Source organism: Kwoniella dendrophila, chromosome 1 (genome assembly GCF_036810415.1).
Source record: "Kwoniella dendrophila CBS 6074 chromosome 1, complete sequence".
NCBI classification, from domain to species: domain Eukaryota; kingdom Fungi; phylum Basidiomycota; class Tremellomycetes; order Tremellales; family Cryptococcaceae; genus Kwoniella; species Kwoniella dendrophila.
Window position 1 is genome coordinate 2001826 of NC_089476.1, and position 17593 is coordinate 2019418.

The window sequence follows — 17593 nt, forward strand, 5'->3', positions numbered from 1 at the left end:
TTGCTCTTGGAGGCGTGGTGAGGTTCTCCTTGTCACCCTTGTAGGTCCCTTGCCATTGTCGTTGGGCCTTTGCTGTGATTCCTGGCTGTTTCCTCCAAATACTGCCCCAGGCTTAGGTCTAGTGCTTCTGTTATTTGAAGAGGATGTAGTTGCAAGGTAGCCAGGCGAAGTGTAAGGTGGAGGTTGTTCACTCATGTTGTATCTCGTGCGGCACCCGCCGAGCTGTAGAATTAGCCTTAGATCCTGCGGCTTGGCCGTAGTATTACTATGAGAAAGCCGTAGATTCTACGGCTGGCCGTAGAAGAGCGGTGGTTGCCGACGAGATAGGTGGAGGTGAGGGTGGAGGTTGTCCGCTTAGTTGATTGATGATCTACGTTGAATGATGGTAAACAATCAATATTTTGTCGGACTTGACGCACAGGCCTCTACTAAAATCTCAGTGATGGCGAAGAGGAAGGTTCTGATAATGATAAGGGCGACGGAATTTTTACGAGGGATAGAAGAGCTATAGTAGAGACTGTGTACCAAGTTTGGTGGAGATTGGTGGAGATTTGAGGTCAAGGAAGCTGAAAGCGCGTTGAAAGTTGCTGAAATTTGCTGAGAAAAGATGGATTTTCTTGCTGATGACGCCGAAGGCGTTGTTGGTGACGACGGGGGCCACCCCCAACAATTCTTCTATGGCCGTAGATGGAGAAATACGCTATTAACGTACATCATATAGCGACACGCAGACGAGAGGCGGTGTTTTATACCTTCTATGGCCGTAGATAGAAAGTACAGGCTATTTGGTATAATATATACTGATTCTTAAAAAGAAGATGACAGCAAAATTAGCGTTTTTGTAGCCAGAAGTGCTGATTCTCTCTCACGTTGGTGCTGATCAGTTGCTGTTAATTCCTACCTCAACGATAAATTCAGTTCGCATGACGTGAAAGACCAATCCGCATTGATGATATTGCCTCACCACCAAGCTGCCACCTACCTTGTGAAGAGCGCTATCATACGGGTTACAGCTCGTTTGATGATAGAGAACAGCTGATGAAACAATCTCACCTATAAAGACCATGCTGAAACCCACATACCGAGATATGAAAGCTAGTTTCGAAACACCCAAAAGGTTAATGGATCCTCCTTTGATTCGTCTTTCTGATACACTGAGCCAAGTAGTATTTCAGGCTTGAAAGGACGGGCACAATAGGTAATAACATAGTTAGATTATGCTAAGCGTCACTGTTCATACCAAAAAAGTGGATATATATACTAGTAGATGTCAAGATGAACAAAACTTTTATTCTTATTCAATCACCTTTCCCAATCCTTCCATCGATATCACAACATTCACTCTCTTCCATTTAACACTTACCATATCGCAACTAACCATCCATCGCAACTCACTCACACCACTAACTAGCAACAATCACATACCACAACTAGTTAAACACCACCTGTGTTCCTTCACTCCTTATTCTAAAACCTCCCAGCTCTTCGCTTTATCTTCTTTCCCTATTACTCGCAATTAACCCAAGTTCTTTATCATGGCTGTTTCATTTCTTGGAAAAGGGATGTTCCCTCGAATATGGCTACAGATCTGTCATCTTTGGGTATACGTCGGTTTGGGATGTCTGGTGATGGTAAGTCAAAGCCTTGCCTTCTTCAATTGTTCCATGATATAAAAGCTGATCATCTTTGATAATCATACATGTGTATGTCTAGCCTTTAGTAGTTTGGATAATTATTTTTATCGAGAATACCAAATGTTTCGCTGAAACTATGGGTAAGTCAAGCGTTTGACAGCATGCAGTTACTTCAGTATCAGGATTTAGAGCTAATATTCGGCGCCACATAGACCATTATCTCGGCAATGACCAAAGAGTTTATGACAGATTTGATGGTGACCCATACGCGGGATACGTCAGTAAGTGATGCTTTAGGCTATACACCATATATCAGATCCTGGAATAATTCGCATATTCATCAATGATATCATGTTGGGCTGATAAAGTGTATTTCTGGTTTTAACAGAAGGAACGAATATACCTAAACATCTAGGTGGACCAGTGTAAATCTCCAAATCCTTTTTTTTGGTATCCTCCTATGACCAGTATCGAAACAAGCTCAAAAGATTCATCTTGTCCTCGCTGATATACCTTTTGATAATGATCACCATTATAGTTTTGCAGCAGCCTTCGATGTATCAATGTGGATTTTCATCTTGATTGCAATTTGTGCTGATTTATTGTGAGTTCGTATTTTTTCCTGGGATTGTGATACGAGTGATTGGGTATTCGCTATTCTAACATTTTGTTCATTCCGAATTCAGCTGGAAATTCCCGATTTGCAAACAGTTCCTTGGTAAGTTGACCTTACAGTATAATGGAGGCAAGTTACAGAACGTCTGATAATCTATTTACCGTTTGTATATTTTTGCAGAATCATTCTGGGCAGAAGGTTTATATGAAGACCGTAAATTCATTGATATCGAATTCTTCTGTTAGTCCGACCTAACCCTGAGACTTTTCTCCTTGATATGAAAAATTGATTATCGTCTTTTGTCATTCAATATACCCTATCCAGTCTTAATCGCAAATGCTTTCTTGAAAATCTTCATTGTAACAGCAACTGGATCTCAAACTTATACAGGATTATATCCAAAACAAGATGATCCTAAAGTTGATACACCTTTATTCTGCTTATACGCTACTATGTGTTTATTAGTTTCAATTCCATTCACGTGAGTTTCTTGTCGTAAAGGCGAACACTCGCTACTCTTTTTCGGTTTGCGAGAAGCAATTGACTGATTTTGTTAACGGTTATTCCTGTTGTATTCTTGCAGAATAATAGCGCATTTCGTAAGTTTGGATCAACTAGCAACCACTGATAATCCGGGGCCAATTTGCTAATATAGATCTTATTCCTTGTTCGTTAGTTCATCCTACATGGAATGAAAATGAAAGAATATAAAGATGAAGTGAAAGCTGCTGAAGAAGCTGCTAAAGCAGCGGCTGACAAGAAGTAGTTCAGTGAAACGTAAACGACGTGTCCTTTCCGTAGCCATCTCCGTACCCAATGATGAGCCCGATGTATCTATATATCCATAACAATGAGCTTCTCGAGAGGCTTCAGTCAGTCAGCATGAAGCACAGATTGAAATAGTGTTGATTGATTGGCAGTTTATACACAAGTTGCATTTCTCGTAATATGTTTTTGAGTATAAGTGCTTACATGCTATGTTTCACGAGTTAAATCGTAAACTGTGAATAATTATGCTGATTTGCATTTTTTGTTATTTTGTGTCTTCTCTCCTAGTCTCCTTGTAACTATCTCTTCCCGTTTGATATTAAAGGCTATACTTAATTACCTTTACCAGCCATTCGACCACCTTGAATTTGAGCTTCGGCGGAACTAACATTGTTGAAGATACAAAGATTAGCTCATGAAATCACAAGCGATAGAACAAATCTGATACTCACGTGCTGATACCGACCATAGCTTCACCGAGATCAGTTGATACTTCAGCAAGAACAGCAGGGTTGTTGTAGTGAGTGACAGCTTGAACGATAGCTCTTGCTCGTTTGGCGGGATCACCGGAAAGGACTGGATTGATAGTAATTCCTATCAGTAAACAATGTTACCAGGAAAAAAAAGGGACATATACTTACAGATACCAGAACCAACAAAGACTGTACGTAAAAAGTGATTATTAGTATGGCATTGACTAGGAACGCTAATGAAAATGTTCACTTACCACCATCGCATCCCAATTGCATCATCATAGCGGCATCAGCAGGGGTAGCAACACCACCGGCAGCAAAGCTGTTGGACGGGGTTGAGTTAGCTGAATAATTCAGCCAAAAAGAAAAGCGAACTTACGAAACAACAGGTAATCTCTTCAATCTAGCGGCTTCTTTCAATAAGTGATAAGGCGCAGAAAGTTCCTTAGCGAAAGCATATAATTCCTCATCTGACATGGCAGCAGCTTTTCTAATATCTGACATGACTGCACGTTGGTGTTTAACGGCTTCTACGACATCACCAGTACCAGCTTCACCTTTAGTTCGGATCATGCTATGAGATATCGTGGAGATTCAGCAATGTCAACAAATGAAAGGGATAAATCTCGTTTTAGAAGGAATTATAGCTCACGCAGCTCCTTCAGAAATTCTTCGAAGAGCTTCACCCAAGTTTTTGCAACCACATACAAAAGGTACTTTGAATGCGTGTTTACCTATGTGATGTTGATCATCTGCCATTGTGAGGACTTCAGATTCCTGTTGTAGCCCGTGAATGTCATCAGTCAAGAGTCGAAGATATTCATAATAGAATAATCAATAGCGGGTATGAAGGAATAAAAAGGCACTTACATCAATGTAATCAACACCGACAGATTGTAAGATTTGAGCTTCAACGAAATGTCCAATTCTAACTTTAGCCATAACGGGAATAGAAACAGCTTCGATGATTTCTTTGATCATTCCTGGATCGGACTATGTATTTAATAGATACATATTAGCGAGACTTTACAAAGTAGATATAATCAGGTCACTTACCATTCTAGCAACACCACCATCTCGTCTGATATTGGCTGGAATTCTCTCTAAAGCCATAACAGCACATGCACCAGCTTCTTCAGCAATTTTGGCTTGTTCGACATTCATGACATCCATGATGACACTACATAGTGATTGTAAGGCGTTAGCACGACCGCGGTAGATGATAACGATCCAGATCGTTCACTATGACAGAAAACATCTTTCTAACTTATGTGCTGATGTATCGTGGTAAAGGTAATGACTTTGATACGCCGCATATGTCAAGCTGAAAGGCAGATCACTCACCCTCCTTTTAACATTTGTGCCAAACCAGATTTAACACCGAATGAACCACCTGCACCACCACTTGAAGCTGGACCACCTCTACTACCTAAAAGAGGAGTAGATGTACCACCTTGTGATACTGTTCCATTTGGCGCTGAAGAAGGGACGATAGTTGGTTCAGATGACATTTTGAACTATAATTTGTTCTGTTTTGGCTGTTCCAAAGTGAAGAGATGAGATAGATGTGTAGTAAGAATGAAGATGATGAAAGGTTGATATAGCTAAATGTTCAGCTATTTGTTCGTCTGATCGATCAAGACTTTTTTTATGTCTTTATGTTTTGGAAATAAAATCTGGGTAAAAGCAGATAGGCAGGTTCCTTAACCGTTATTTTCGACTCGTATATAACAGAAAAAAGAGATAAGTTTAGAAACTATTAGAAGGAAGTGTCACTACAGTAATTGCCGGATAACGTGAAGCTTTAAGAGGTTAACGTTAGGCGAATTAAGCGCATACAGTTATACTCGTACAAAATAATCACAATTTTGTCTCCGTATTGGAAATATCCTTCTAGCTTTATCGAATCCTTGCATGTATTTACGTTTTTACGCTTAATTGACTCCGCTCAATAATGCTTCCTCATCGCCTCTCAAAGGCTTACCTTATCACAAAACTACACTCAGTTACTTATGATGTCTCGATGCTTCATATATTACACCCTGCAGGGATGTACACGAGGAAGACGGGCTACGATTCTTGTCGAAAAACCCCACTTTCTTGCCCCGCCAAGATCTAGCAATTGCAAGCGGCATAACCGCATACTTTGCCAAGGGTTCTTTATCTCTGCAACGGTTGGAAATGAAAAATGGACCTATGCTCAATTATATACGAAAAGTCACAACTCTTCGTTTAGCATGATGGACCCCACGAACACATGCGCGTGAAACAAATCAAAGGCGTCCGATTGTCATATCGATTGTAATATCATTGCTTCAAGTATTATCGTAACTCAATGTCTTTCCATTCGAGTTCCTTCTTATCACCAGGGATTAAGGGAAATGTAACTCCGCTTATCTACTTGTCCTTGCTTGAACTGATCAATGATCAGTGAACAAGGCTCAAGTTGTATAAATCAAACGAACGGTCGGAGTGCAAATGATCGTGCATGCGTAAATGGGAGCGCTCTATGGTATGAAACTACTTAGTTAATGTCCGTGAAGTTTTGAGCGGTGTACAGGTATATAATTGATCCTACTTCCTTTTATAGGTTGCTTAAACCAAGTTTCTTGATCGCCCAGAGACCCAAAATACCGAACAAAGCCATACTTCCTAATTCCATATTTGGCAAAGCACCACTTGTGGCTCCTTTTGAGCTGGAAGGAGATGATGAGGGTGATGTACTTGAGCCAGTTGTCGAATTACCAGTAGAAGTTGAGGAGTTTGAGCTGGAGGTCGCTCCACACATACCATTAGCGCAAGTAGCGTTTATTGAAAATGATGGGTAAGTGGACGGTGTTGTATATGTTATATAATCGAAATCTAAGTATAAGTCGGTTGAGTCAGTGGGTTAGTTCCGAATATAACTTTGTATAGCGAATATCGCCTCTGATGTGATACATAAGGGAGGAAAGGTCGAATGTCATTTAACTTACCGAAGAAAGTAGCATTATCACCTTGAGGCCCATCATTAGTTAGTTTTACCTTATGTTCACCTTGAGGTAAATTACCGATAAAGGATTTTAATGAACCTAATTTTTCACACTTTTTACCATAATCTTGTGTACCACCACACGGTGTTCTTGCATTATATGTACCATAAGGTGTAGTTGAGTCATTGAAATAAATTGAAAAATCTCCATGATCTTGTACCGAATCTCCGTAGATGTATAAACCTGATCCTTCGAAAGCTATATACGTTCAAAGAGACATTAGTCAAATTCATATTACAAAAATAGTTGATCTCGTTGATTAAATTAAAACGCAAAAGAGACTTACAAAATTCCATTGAATTTCCTGGACCTTGAGTGTATATATTAGTATTATTATAGAAGATATCACCTGTTTGTCTTGTCCATTGACCATTATAAGTAATTTGATCTGTTATTGAATCATCTAGCGTTGTATTTTTGAGATCTGAACCTAAATTATATCCTAAAACAACTAAATCTATACCCAAACCTTCACCTTGATTTGTTAATTTCAGTTGATGTGAAGATTCAGTTAAGTTGGTTGATGAATACAACAATGCTCTTTGACCTGCTTGTACACTTGATGGGGTTTCATTTGTCGTTTGACCATCTAGAGTTATTGTGTATGACGGATTGGTCGAATTTAATGCACCATATAACCATATTTGTGATGCTAAAAAAGAGTTGTAAATAGATAGAGGGAGAGGTTGTATATTCAGCTGAGATATTCTGGAGATGTATGGAGAGAGCTTGGCCACATTTTGCCCTAAATGGATGGGGAAACAAAAAGCTTACTTGTGAAGTTCAACGAGAACTCAGCACCTTTGACTTCAGTCCAATGCAAAGTAGCTTCATGCCAAGGTAGATTAGTTACACTCTCACTTGCATTGTACCAAGTTGGATTGTCCTGGGGATTAGGTGTTGACCATTGACTTAGATCCGAATATGTTATGATTGGATCGAAATCATCAAAGGTGACATTGATGAATTGTTGAGAGGATGACATGTTGGATCAATTGAGCCGATATTTCCAGATCACAGAATAAGCGACTAGTGGGATACGATAGATGACTCGATAACCCAGGAATGTGAGAAGTCAAGTCCAACTAGCTTTTGTATTTATCTCGAGGATGGTAGGACAGTATGAAACAAAGGAGGTCAAGCGCAATTGTAGTGCGTTAACTCATTGGGTTTAGACATTTTGTTGTTGTTTGCGTTGATGACGTAAGTTCACAGTGGCGTCTTTTTAGCTCTAGTCTGTATGTATGCAATTAAAGCTGTACATTGCATACTCTTTATCTAGTCAAGCTGTAGTTACACCATTTATGCATTAAGATCATCGTTCGTTGAGACATCAGACATAGACATAATAATAATGATATAGCGAAGAGAAAGAATGAAAGAGTATATTTCGAAAAGGTCATCAAGCCATTAACCATTAAAAGACATAAGGCATAACGCGTAGATGACATTAAGGCGTGAAAATGAGGATACTGTGAGGTAAGAGGGAAACATGATACGTATATATATATATAGAAGAAAGAAAATGATTGTTGGGATTATCCGTATTATTTCAAGTTAATGGATCATCGACAATGTGGATATTTGAGTTTTTTTGTTGTTTTTATTGCATGAGAAAGTAGTAGGTCCGTTGAAGGTGATTTTTTCTTGACATTCTTTATAGGGGTATGTGGTGTATATGTATATTGTTATTTTAAAATTGTGAAACTTTGTATGCATATGATGTGGAATATGTGTATATGACTTGAGGTGAGATGAGAGAACATTGAAATTGAAATGAAACGAGCGAAAAAAACCCAAATTGACTAAAAATATAAACAGAGAAATATGTGTGAACCCAGCCTAGCCTAACCTAACCTAACCGTTCCTATTACCTTTTTCCGCTCTGAGTGATAAACCTGTTCTCACTGGAATGATCGTTATAATCTAAATTTCAAGAGATTCTCTAGTTCTCATACCTTCCATAAAACTATGAACTGGATTTCCATTTCCATTTAATTGCGATGAAGCATGATGAAGTCTTTCAGATCCAATTGCACTATTTGCTGAACCTGAAGCTATTGAACCTGAACCTGAGATACCACCTAAACTTGAATTTTCAATATCTTCATCTTCTTCTGAGACTCTTCGACTATTTAATCCACCACTACCATTAGTTGTTGAAAACATTGAATTTCTACTACTTAAATTTTGTTGACTACCATTATTATTATTAGGTCTTAAAGTCCCTCCAAAACCTCTTGATTCACCTGCAGGTCCTCTAGGATTTCTTAATGGTTGTGAAGAAGATGAAGATAACATTTCACCCATTGGATCTGTTGCAGAAGATGGACTATTAAAACTTGATATTGAATGTCCTTTAGAATGAAATCCTAATCCAGATGGTAATGGTGGTACAGGTGGTATATCGCCTATTGAAGATCCAAATAAACTATTGAATGATCCTGAACCAGAATTCAATCCATTTCCATTTTGGTTATTCTGTCCAAATGCTCTTCTACCTTGAGCTGCACCCATTGAAACATAATCTCTTCCACCTGCATCAGCTCGAAGATTACCTGAAGATCGTTGAGGGTTTAATGATCTTGCTGGATCTCTTGCTACAACAGGTCCGTTGAATCCTCTCAAATCTGGCATAGACTTTTTGATTCTAAGGTTAGGCGAAACATCAGTTGGTGTGGTCGAGTAAGGTGAAAGGTATGAAGATGAGATGGTAGCTGAAGATGAGGTTGTTAGTGTTGGTCTCGGAGGTGCTTCTCTTAATACAACAACCGATTTTGATTCCCCTTCTCCTCTTGTTGAACTTGTTAAGCCTAGTTTCTGAGCTACTAAATGGACGATTCGTCTTTCTGTTGGTGTGAGGTTTTTCGAGAAAGCCAATTCATCTCTCATTCTATCTTCTTTGAAAACTAATAACCTGGAGTAAATGTCTAAAGCAGCTGGATCATTCATATCAAGTGTTGCAGGAAGTGAATCTGAAGTTGTTGAAGTTGCTGAATGTGGTGGACTGATATTATCATAACCGCCGTTCATATTTCCATTTCCATTTATGTTTGTATTAGAGTTTCTTGAATTTGGTAAAGTTATTGGAGGTGGAACCAAATCAGATTTATCGAAATTTTGAATACTTCTCATTCTTTTTAATGCTTTCTCCCTTTCAATTTTATCTTTTTCACCAGGTTGTAAAACTTTTTTATATTCGACTCTTAATTTTCTACCTTGAACATCATATCCATTTAATGCTGCCACGACTGAAGCCGCTTCATCTGGCGCACGGAAATTTGCAAATGCTAATCCACGGAATACTCCATTATCGTGATGATAATTGAAAGCGTATGGTAAAGGTGCACCTAAAGATTCCATTACACCTAATAGAGTTTCTCTTGTCACTGCAAAAGGGATGTTTTTGATGACAATTGCCGTTGGAATAACATCTTCATCAGAAGAAGGGATTGAAGGCATTCCATAACCATTTCTCCATCCATTTGCCTGAGATCGATTATTGTTGTTACTAAGACTGGCAAGTGATTGCGAACCAAATTGTGGTAAACCTCCAGCATTATACCCTGCAAGATTTGGTGCAGATGCGGCGGTATTCATCGAGTATGGCATTACTGGAGGTGGAGAAGGAGTTGCGGCAGCCATTGGAGAGAAGTTGTCTAGTTGAGGGTAAACTTGCTGTTGATAAGATTGATATGGATGTGAAGAAGCTGTAGTTGGAACAGATGTTATTGATGATGGAGGTGAGAGAGCTGGAGGTGAAGGAGCGTCTCTGCGGAAAGCTTCGAAAGCGTTGAGATTAGGGGATTCTCGTGAAGGTGGAGCGTTAGGGTCATACCAGTTCTGTAGGAATGTAAGTATGTGCTTTGCCTGTCAATAGCAGTGGGTTTTGCTCACTTGTGGAATGCCTGATCTAGAAGATCTCTTTGGACTTGTTGCCCAATCAGGAGAAACAGTTGAACCTTGAGAAGGAGGACCAAATACACCGTTAAAACGATAATTGCTATTGTTAGTTTGAATTGGTGCTGGGTATGATCCTAGAGGAGGTGAGATTGAAAGTGTGTGTAAGCTTGGTAAGGGTGGTGAAGTATGATTCATCATGAAGAATGGTAGTCTTGACTACAATTGATTTTAATGCGACGTGTCTTTCTGTAATTCTTTATTGTATTTATCGAATTGATTTGTTTACTCGTGATGAGACGCGTTTACAATTTTTGTGTCAGATATGTTTCGAATTTTTGTCTTTGTATTGTTATTGTCGCTTTTGTAGATTATGATGTTCGGGATTCACCAATGAAAATGGATCTGAAGTGGTTTATTTTGTAAATGATGCTAGAGTTGACGATGTATATTATAGACTTATGATGTGTATGAGGAAAGTTTTGCGTTTGTTGTATATTGTATTGTGAGTGATGGAAAATGTCGTATAAAGAAACGTGTAACAAAGTATATGTGGGTTGAGGGTTCGTTAATCGTTAGTCGTTTCTCATGAATAGATATTTGAAGGTTAAGATAATTTAGTGATCAATGACATGTATGATTATGAAGAGAAACAGAAAAAAAAAGGTGATAATGATAAACAGCTGGGTAGTAGTGGTGGTGGTGGGGATAGGGCGCGAAAACATGAGATGAAATGATGAAATTGATATGACCCGTCTCACCGTACTAAAACGACGTGAAATGAAAACAAATTTGGATTATTTATAGCATCATTTTATTCTATTTATCCCATATCTCTTTCTGATGATAGTCGATATATACATGTATATCAATATATCTCCATCCACATATGCTTGCCCGATTAATCTTTATTATTACTTTGGCATATAAGATGCATTTCATCAACTTCACCTGATGTATGAAGAAGTTGGTGTCTACTGCCCAAGCAATACAAAGTACTCTCAAACAAAACAAACAGGTTAAAACCCCATAATAAAGTTACGCTTCACACTGACCTTTTCAACTATCCTGATTGAACCGCCACCTCCACTGTCCAAGCGTAAGACTATACACGTGGGACTGACGTGTTTGAACGCACTGACGTTTACGTTTTGAGCCAACATCATCATCATCACGAACATTCCGCCAAGACCAAAGGAATTGACCGGGTACCTTGCCTGAACCAGTAATGATGCTGTAACGCATTCTTTTCCCATCAGAAAGCTGTGCGTTGATCTCAATCACAGATAAACATAAATAGTCTTAATCTTAAATCGTTCTTTCCATCTCTATTCCTTTCGATAGATATCTATTTTGCCTCTTATTTTATCTAACCTGCAACCATCCAAACAAAATTTATATATCAATAATGGGTCTCGCATCTAAATTAGCCGCTGCTCAAGCAAACCAAGCAAATCAAAACGCTTACGGTGGTGGTGCACCAGCTGCTGCTCCCCAACAACAACAATCATATGGTGCTCCTCAACAAGCACCTCAACAACAATATGGTGGTCAACAACAAGGTCAATATGGGCAACAACCTCAACAACAACAATACTCTGCTCCATCAGGTCCACCTCCAACTCCTGGACAAAGGTATGTTTAGTCTACTCGGCCGGTAATATTTCCAGTCATATGAAGCTGACGATTTGCTAGACCTGGCTCTGGACAGTATGCTGCTCCTAGTGGACCTCCTCCGGGTCAATCTCCTTACGGTCAACAGCAAGGTCAACAACAATACGGTGCCCCTGCTGGACCTCCTCCAGGTCAATACGGCCAACAAGGTCAAGGCCAATACGGTCAACAACAACAAGGCTTACCAAGTCAACAATACGGTAACCAACCACCCCAATACAGACCACCTCAAGGTGCTCCCGCTGCTGGTGGCGCACCAGGAGGCGGACCAAACGCTCAAGCTATTTTGCAAGCTTTAAACCAATGTGTACAAGAGGTGAGTTCTCCTTCGTCAAACTGATGTAGCGATAAGGTCTAACAATGTCCTACTGGGTCAGCAAAAAATCCAAGCCTTCTACCCTCCAGGAAGCTTGGATCAAATCGCACAACGAGTCGCTTCAACGGGTGTCTTACAAAAGGTCGCGGCAGAATGGAGAATGCCTGTAGAGCTTGCGGCTGATATGGTAGGTGAATGTCATTTCAGGGGAATTCCCGTTACTGATGTTGAGGATTGTTCTCTTCGCAGGTCAAATTATCATTATTCGATGTCGTCCTTTATGTCGATGATAGTGGTTCTATGGCTTTTGAACAAGGGTAAGTACTTCTCTCACAGTACCATATAGATTTCTAGCTGATAAAGCGACACAGAGGAGAACGAATCGATGACCTCAAACTGTGAGTCACTATTGGTACACAGATAAATCACATCGTCTTATTAACCAATTCCACTTCCATAGGATCCTTTCTCGAGTCGCCTATGCCACTTCTCTCTTCGATGATGATGGTATCCAAGTTAGATTTATGAACAACAGGCTCGAAGGTAACGGTATTAAAACCGAACAAGATGCCTTAAATCTTGTCAACCAAGTCAGATTTTCCGGTGAGTCGGCTGTATTAGCATTTTTGGAAAGTTGGTAGCCTTGCTGATGTTCCGGCTGTAGGGTTGACACCTTTGGGCACCTCACTTTACCAAAAAATCCTTGAGCCGCTCCTGCTCGGTCCCGCTAGAACCAATAGATTACAAAAGCCATTGCTCATTATCGCTATTACTGATGGTAAGCTACAAAAAGTTTCCGCGATCGAACAGTGTCTTACGTTACTACTACAGGTACTCCGGCCGGTGAAAACAGGGACGAAGTGTTCAATGTTATCTTACGTGCAGACTCTGAGTTGAAGCGAACAAGATACGGCCCAGATGCTGTATCATATCGTAAGTGAGAGTATCGTGTGAATCCGTTTGTTTAGCTAAGACATTGCTGCCAATCAGAATTCGCACAAGTTGGTGATGACATGAAAGCTATGAAGTTCCTTGAAGAGCTCGACAATCACCCAATCGTCGGTAAGTAGGGTACTGATACCCTTAAAACACGCGAGGCTAATTCGACTACAGGCGGTCTTGTGGATTGCACATCCAACTTCGAGGCTGAACAAGCTGAGATGATGAGAAAAAGCGGTCACGATTTGACACCTGAGTTGTGGTTACTTAAGCTTCTAATGTAAGTATGCTTTCCTTGCGATCTCCATCGTCTTTCGATCCATCATCTTTATATTTCCTTCCAGCGTTTGTCTCACGACTTGCTGGTTGGTTTAATGGATATGTTTGCTGATCATTCGTTTTCAAATAGGGGGGGCATAGACTCATCGTTCGACGAGAAGTGTGTTACAAAATAACTTCACCCATTTTCTTGTCCGCATGATACATGGCTAACTTACAATGGATGTTGATAGGGACGAGTAATCGATTTAACGACCAAAGGATATTTCCACCAATTATCGAGTGGAAGGAGGATTAATCTCAGGTGGCGAATTTCGTACATGTGTCAGACAATTTGAGGAAAGAAAATGTGTGATATATCCAAGTATGCAATCAATTCAAGATCGAATGGTCCCACTGCATGTTCATGAAGAACAACATGAGAAATACATTTTACGGTTGAGGATACTCAAGAAGCAGAGGTGACCGATTTTGATGCCACAAAGACAGTGATTACTAACCCTCCTTTCGGAAGCAATGAATTTGATCCCGCATATCATCGCTCAAGCTCATATACAGCACTGATTATTGGCAAGCGAGCTCAGAGCAGACCGGTTCATAAGTATGAGTAATAATAATATCCAACACCAGTTGATGTAGTTTGTCGTTGCATAATCTGACTATCTACAAACTGCGAATGTGCCCATTTTAGAGATTTGTACAAGTTTTTGTTGTTTGTATTATCTGTACATGATTTATCTTACAAGCAACTATTCCAGATATTCTGGTTACAAGTTGGCATCTAATAGTAATTTTGACTTTTCAAAGTATGGACGTTAAGAAGATCGTAAAAATTCGTTGCGAAAGCATTATATTTACGTTACAGATGACTATTTTGTCCTAGTTTGTGCTAAGCAGACGTCATTTCCTTGATGTCTCTGATGTAGAAAAGCTGAAAGAGAAGATATGTATCAGTGTATAGATAATGACGTGATGAACATAACAAGGCAGAACACTTGGTAATCTTTAAACAATGAGCATACACTCGATGAAGATGGGCCAGGCGGTCGAAAGCGAAGAAGGAAAGGGGAGAGGTAAGAGAGATAAGTGCAACAAGGGGAAGGGCCAGAGTACGGAAAGGAGCTCACAAGGACACTCACTGATAGGTGCTGCGACCGTTTTAAGTATTATTACCAGCTCCGCCAGCTAATCTAGTATTCATCAGGATTCTCAATTGATCATTTCTAGCTTTCTCCACCTCCAAATCTCTTCGCAATCGTTGAATTTCACCATCTTTCTCAGCTAATAGCATAGTCATGTTTTCCATTTCCTTCTTACGTTGTAATCTATGTTTTTGAGCTGATCTTCTATTGATGTCTCTTCGATCTGAACATGTGATGAATCTCAGCTACGCTCAACCCGGACCCATGTTGAGCCAATCTTAGCTAAAACTCACGTTCAAGTTTATCCGCTTTTATCTTGTCTTCATCTGTCATACCCGTTGTACTTTTCCCACTTGTTTTTTTGGTCTTCGAAGGTCCAGCTACTGCTTGACGAGTTGTACTTGGTTCTTGAGTGGGTGGAGGATGAGAAATGCGTTGATCAACAGATTCAGGACTCATGACTGAATTAGGACTTTGACTCTGACTTTGAAATCCATTTGGTGATACACCTCTGTTATTAGGTAATTGACCATGATGAGAAGGTTGATATTGCGTCCAAGTCATTATAGCTGGTCTACCAGTCAAATCCATATCTGCCATACCTAAGTCACCTATATGGGAGTTTATAGCTAAAGGAGGAACTTCACTGATTGACGCTAACTCATCTTCGTCTGTATCCATATCCGTTGTACTGTAATACTCTGAAGCATCGACTGAAGATGTTGCGGTGGAATGTGAATGATGTGAAGATGCGCTAGAAGGTCGGAAAGAATATTCATTCATTGGGTGGACGGGTGAGATTAGGGTACTGAATGGGTTTGATGGTATAGATGGGTTGGGTGAGGGTATTGGCTCGAAGGTTGAATGAGGAGATGTAATAGGTTCAAAAGGTGGATTGGAAGTCGATATCGGCTCAAACGTATTGTTATCATGCGGAGACACAAAATTGTAGTTCATTTGACCATATTGATCCTGTCGTACTTCTGAAGGTGGTGTAGGAGAAGGTCTTGCAGATTGTTGACTATCCTCAGGAATATTGACAAATTCTCTCATCTAATGTATTTCCTCAATCAGCTAACATAACTGTAAAAATTGCAAAATAGCTGTACTCACAAAACTCAATCCGGCCAAAGGATTTCCTCCCATATCTTGTGCTTGAGTATGTAGAAGATCAATCATACCATCGTCACCCCTAGCATTGACTCCAAGAGCAGTATTGATATGACCCTCTAAGCTATTCGTGCTGACGAGAGTTCTAGAGTTACCGTTGGTTCCTTGAGGAAAGAATAGATTGTTAGGATTTGTCCTCCTTTTATCAGGAACGATTGTAGCTGTAGACGAGTTGAAGCTGAATATCAACAAGCGTCAGTGAAGAGCAAAGCAGATGGTCAAGCATCCGGGAATGAATTAGAGTTAGAGGAGGAAGATACTGACCTGTCTGTTGGCCTCAATGGCTGAGGCATGATGAAAAGGTGTATTTGATTGTGTATATATGTTACCGAGGATGACTATAGTTGACTGTACAATTGATTGATTGATGTTGACAAGAGGTAAAGAAATCAAGTGAAACGGATTTATGTATACTTATGAGGTGGGATGAGGTAATTCACATGTTATGTTATCATGATTAGCCTTATTTTTATCTTTTGACTTTTGATCTTCTTTGTACACGTAAATGAACCAAATACGACATTAGTCCAGTCAACCACTTCATCACGCGTCGCGGAAGTAAAATATAAATGAGTGGATTAACAAGGACGAGGAAGCAAGATAATAATAGGCATACCTCTTAGATCATCTGGATCTTTCGCATGCCTGTTTCCGGCTTGTAGCGTGGTGATCTCGGCCTAGAGTTTGTCGGTCAGCAGCCGGCCGTAGATGATCTCTGGGTTTTATACCCTAGATTATCGTAACTTCGCAGTAAAAAAAGTCTTGTAGCGCGTACGTATATACGTGTATGTATCTGATGTTCAGGAACATGAAATACCGTCAAAGAAAAACCCTTAAATGCTCTAGAGCGTTTCCAGCACTCGAGGTCTTTTTTGTGGAGACAGATCACTTAAGGTAAAGCCAGGGCTGTTGATGTTGAAAAAAAGAGAAAATAAGTCGATCGTGGAATTACTGATCGAATAGGAATTGGGATTGAATGTATCCCTTTGGAAGGGTTGAAAAAAAAACCGAAAAAAGAACAGATCTGAAGTTTGTAAGGTTGGTCACTGTACAAGTTGGTTCAATTGAACAGACTTTGTTTTACTCATCAACTGTAGAAGTCTCAACAGCACTCTTCATACCGCCATTGAGAATCTTGTTTCCCTCTTCATTCTTCTCTTCCTCTTTCTTCGCGCTATGCTCGGAAGACTTGGAAAAGATACCGACCGAATGCTGAGAAGTTTCAAACAGGCTTGCATACATGTACGTCGGAAATACATAATATGAGACTTTTCGCATAAGCTACCAAAGGAAAACCGTGGTAGGTGGTTTTTACGCGTTTTATAGAATTTTGACCGGGTCTCTTTTCCTCCCTCCTCGGGGATGCGACAGGGGCACAAATCCACAGGATACAAATTATGAATCGCAGGGAAGTAAGGAGTCGTAGTGTTAGTCAAAGGGTTCTCTGAAAAAGCCTAGATCTACATCACCTTTGAAGCGATATGCCTGTGACAACCGCTTTTACGAAATCTGATGATTCGCTATTTTCAGTTTCGGCATCTTTTTCCTTAAACATATACATATGTTTCTCTTTGGTACAGTTAAATATGATAATCAAAAGTACTAGCGACTGTCTATTTACAGCAAATGGCATACGACACCAAAATGTAT

The 17593-nt window shown here is 39.9% G+C and overlaps 6 protein-coding genes across 6 annotated transcripts; 2 read left to right on the forward strand and 4 right to left on the reverse strand.

The window, feature by feature from the left end:
* Nucleotides 1-1535: 1535 nt before the first annotated feature.
* On the forward strand, nt 1536-3016 carry L201_000718 (uncharacterized protein; the record flags this gene model as incomplete). Its single annotated transcript, XM_066216517.1, has 10 exons — nt 1536-1631; nt 1714-1774; nt 1847-1915; nt 2023-2059; nt 2173-2238; nt 2321-2352; nt 2431-2490; nt 2575-2731; nt 2834-2849; nt 2927-3016. The coding sequence occupies 10 exons, from the start codon at nt 1536-1538 to the stop codon at nt 3014-3016; spliced, it is 684 nt and encodes a 227-aa protein (XP_066072614.1).
* A 334-nt stretch (nt 3017-3350) lies between these two features.
* Nucleotides 3351-5002, reverse strand: L201_000719 (pyridoxal 5'-phosphate synthase, synthase subunit Pdx1; the record flags this gene model as incomplete). The annotated part of the gene is made up of 9 exons (XM_066216518.1): nt 3351-3402; nt 3471-3594; nt 3660-3680; nt 3746-3813; nt 3871-4065; nt 4144-4268; nt 4362-4484; nt 4548-4671; nt 4836-5002. 9 exons carry the CDS (start codon nt 5000-5002, stop codon nt 3351-3353), a joined length of 999 nt encoding a protein of 332 aa, XP_066072615.1.
* Nucleotides 5003-6075: 1073 nt separating this feature from the next.
* Nucleotides 6076-7508, reverse strand: L201_000720 (uncharacterized protein; the record flags this gene model as incomplete). The annotated part of the gene is made up of 4 exons (XM_066216519.1): nt 6076-6353; nt 6467-6721; nt 6810-7175; nt 7298-7508. The coding sequence occupies 4 exons, from the start codon at nt 7506-7508 to the stop codon at nt 6076-6078; spliced, it is 1110 nt and encodes a 369-aa protein (XP_066072616.1).
* Nucleotides 7509-8449: 941 nt separating this feature from the next.
* Nucleotides 8450-10621, reverse strand: L201_000721 (uncharacterized protein; the record flags this gene model as incomplete). The annotated part of the gene is made up of 2 exons (XM_066216520.1): nt 8450-10366; nt 10421-10621. The coding sequence occupies 2 exons, from the start codon at nt 10619-10621 to the stop codon at nt 8450-8452; spliced, it is 2118 nt and encodes a 705-aa protein (XP_066072617.1).
* A 1210-nt stretch (nt 10622-11831) lies between these two features.
* On the forward strand, nt 11832-13807 carry L201_000722 (uncharacterized protein; the record flags this gene model as incomplete). The annotated part of the gene is made up of 11 exons (XM_066216521.1): nt 11832-12058; nt 12119-12413; nt 12475-12600; nt 12663-12730; nt 12785-12811; nt 12874-13016; nt 13078-13191; nt 13245-13346; nt 13404-13475; nt 13527-13632; nt 13762-13807. 11 exons carry the CDS (start codon nt 11832-11834, stop codon nt 13805-13807), a joined length of 1326 nt encoding a protein of 441 aa, XP_066072618.1.
* A 983-nt stretch (nt 13808-14790) lies between these two features.
* Nucleotides 14791-16236, reverse strand: L201_000723 (uncharacterized protein; the record flags this gene model as incomplete). Its single annotated transcript, XM_066216522.1, has 4 exons — nt 14791-14996; nt 15067-15826; nt 15887-16121; nt 16208-16236. The coding sequence occupies 4 exons, from the start codon at nt 16234-16236 to the stop codon at nt 14791-14793; spliced, it is 1230 nt and encodes a 409-aa protein (XP_066072619.1).
* Between the last annotated feature and the right edge of the window lie 1357 nt (nt 16237-17593).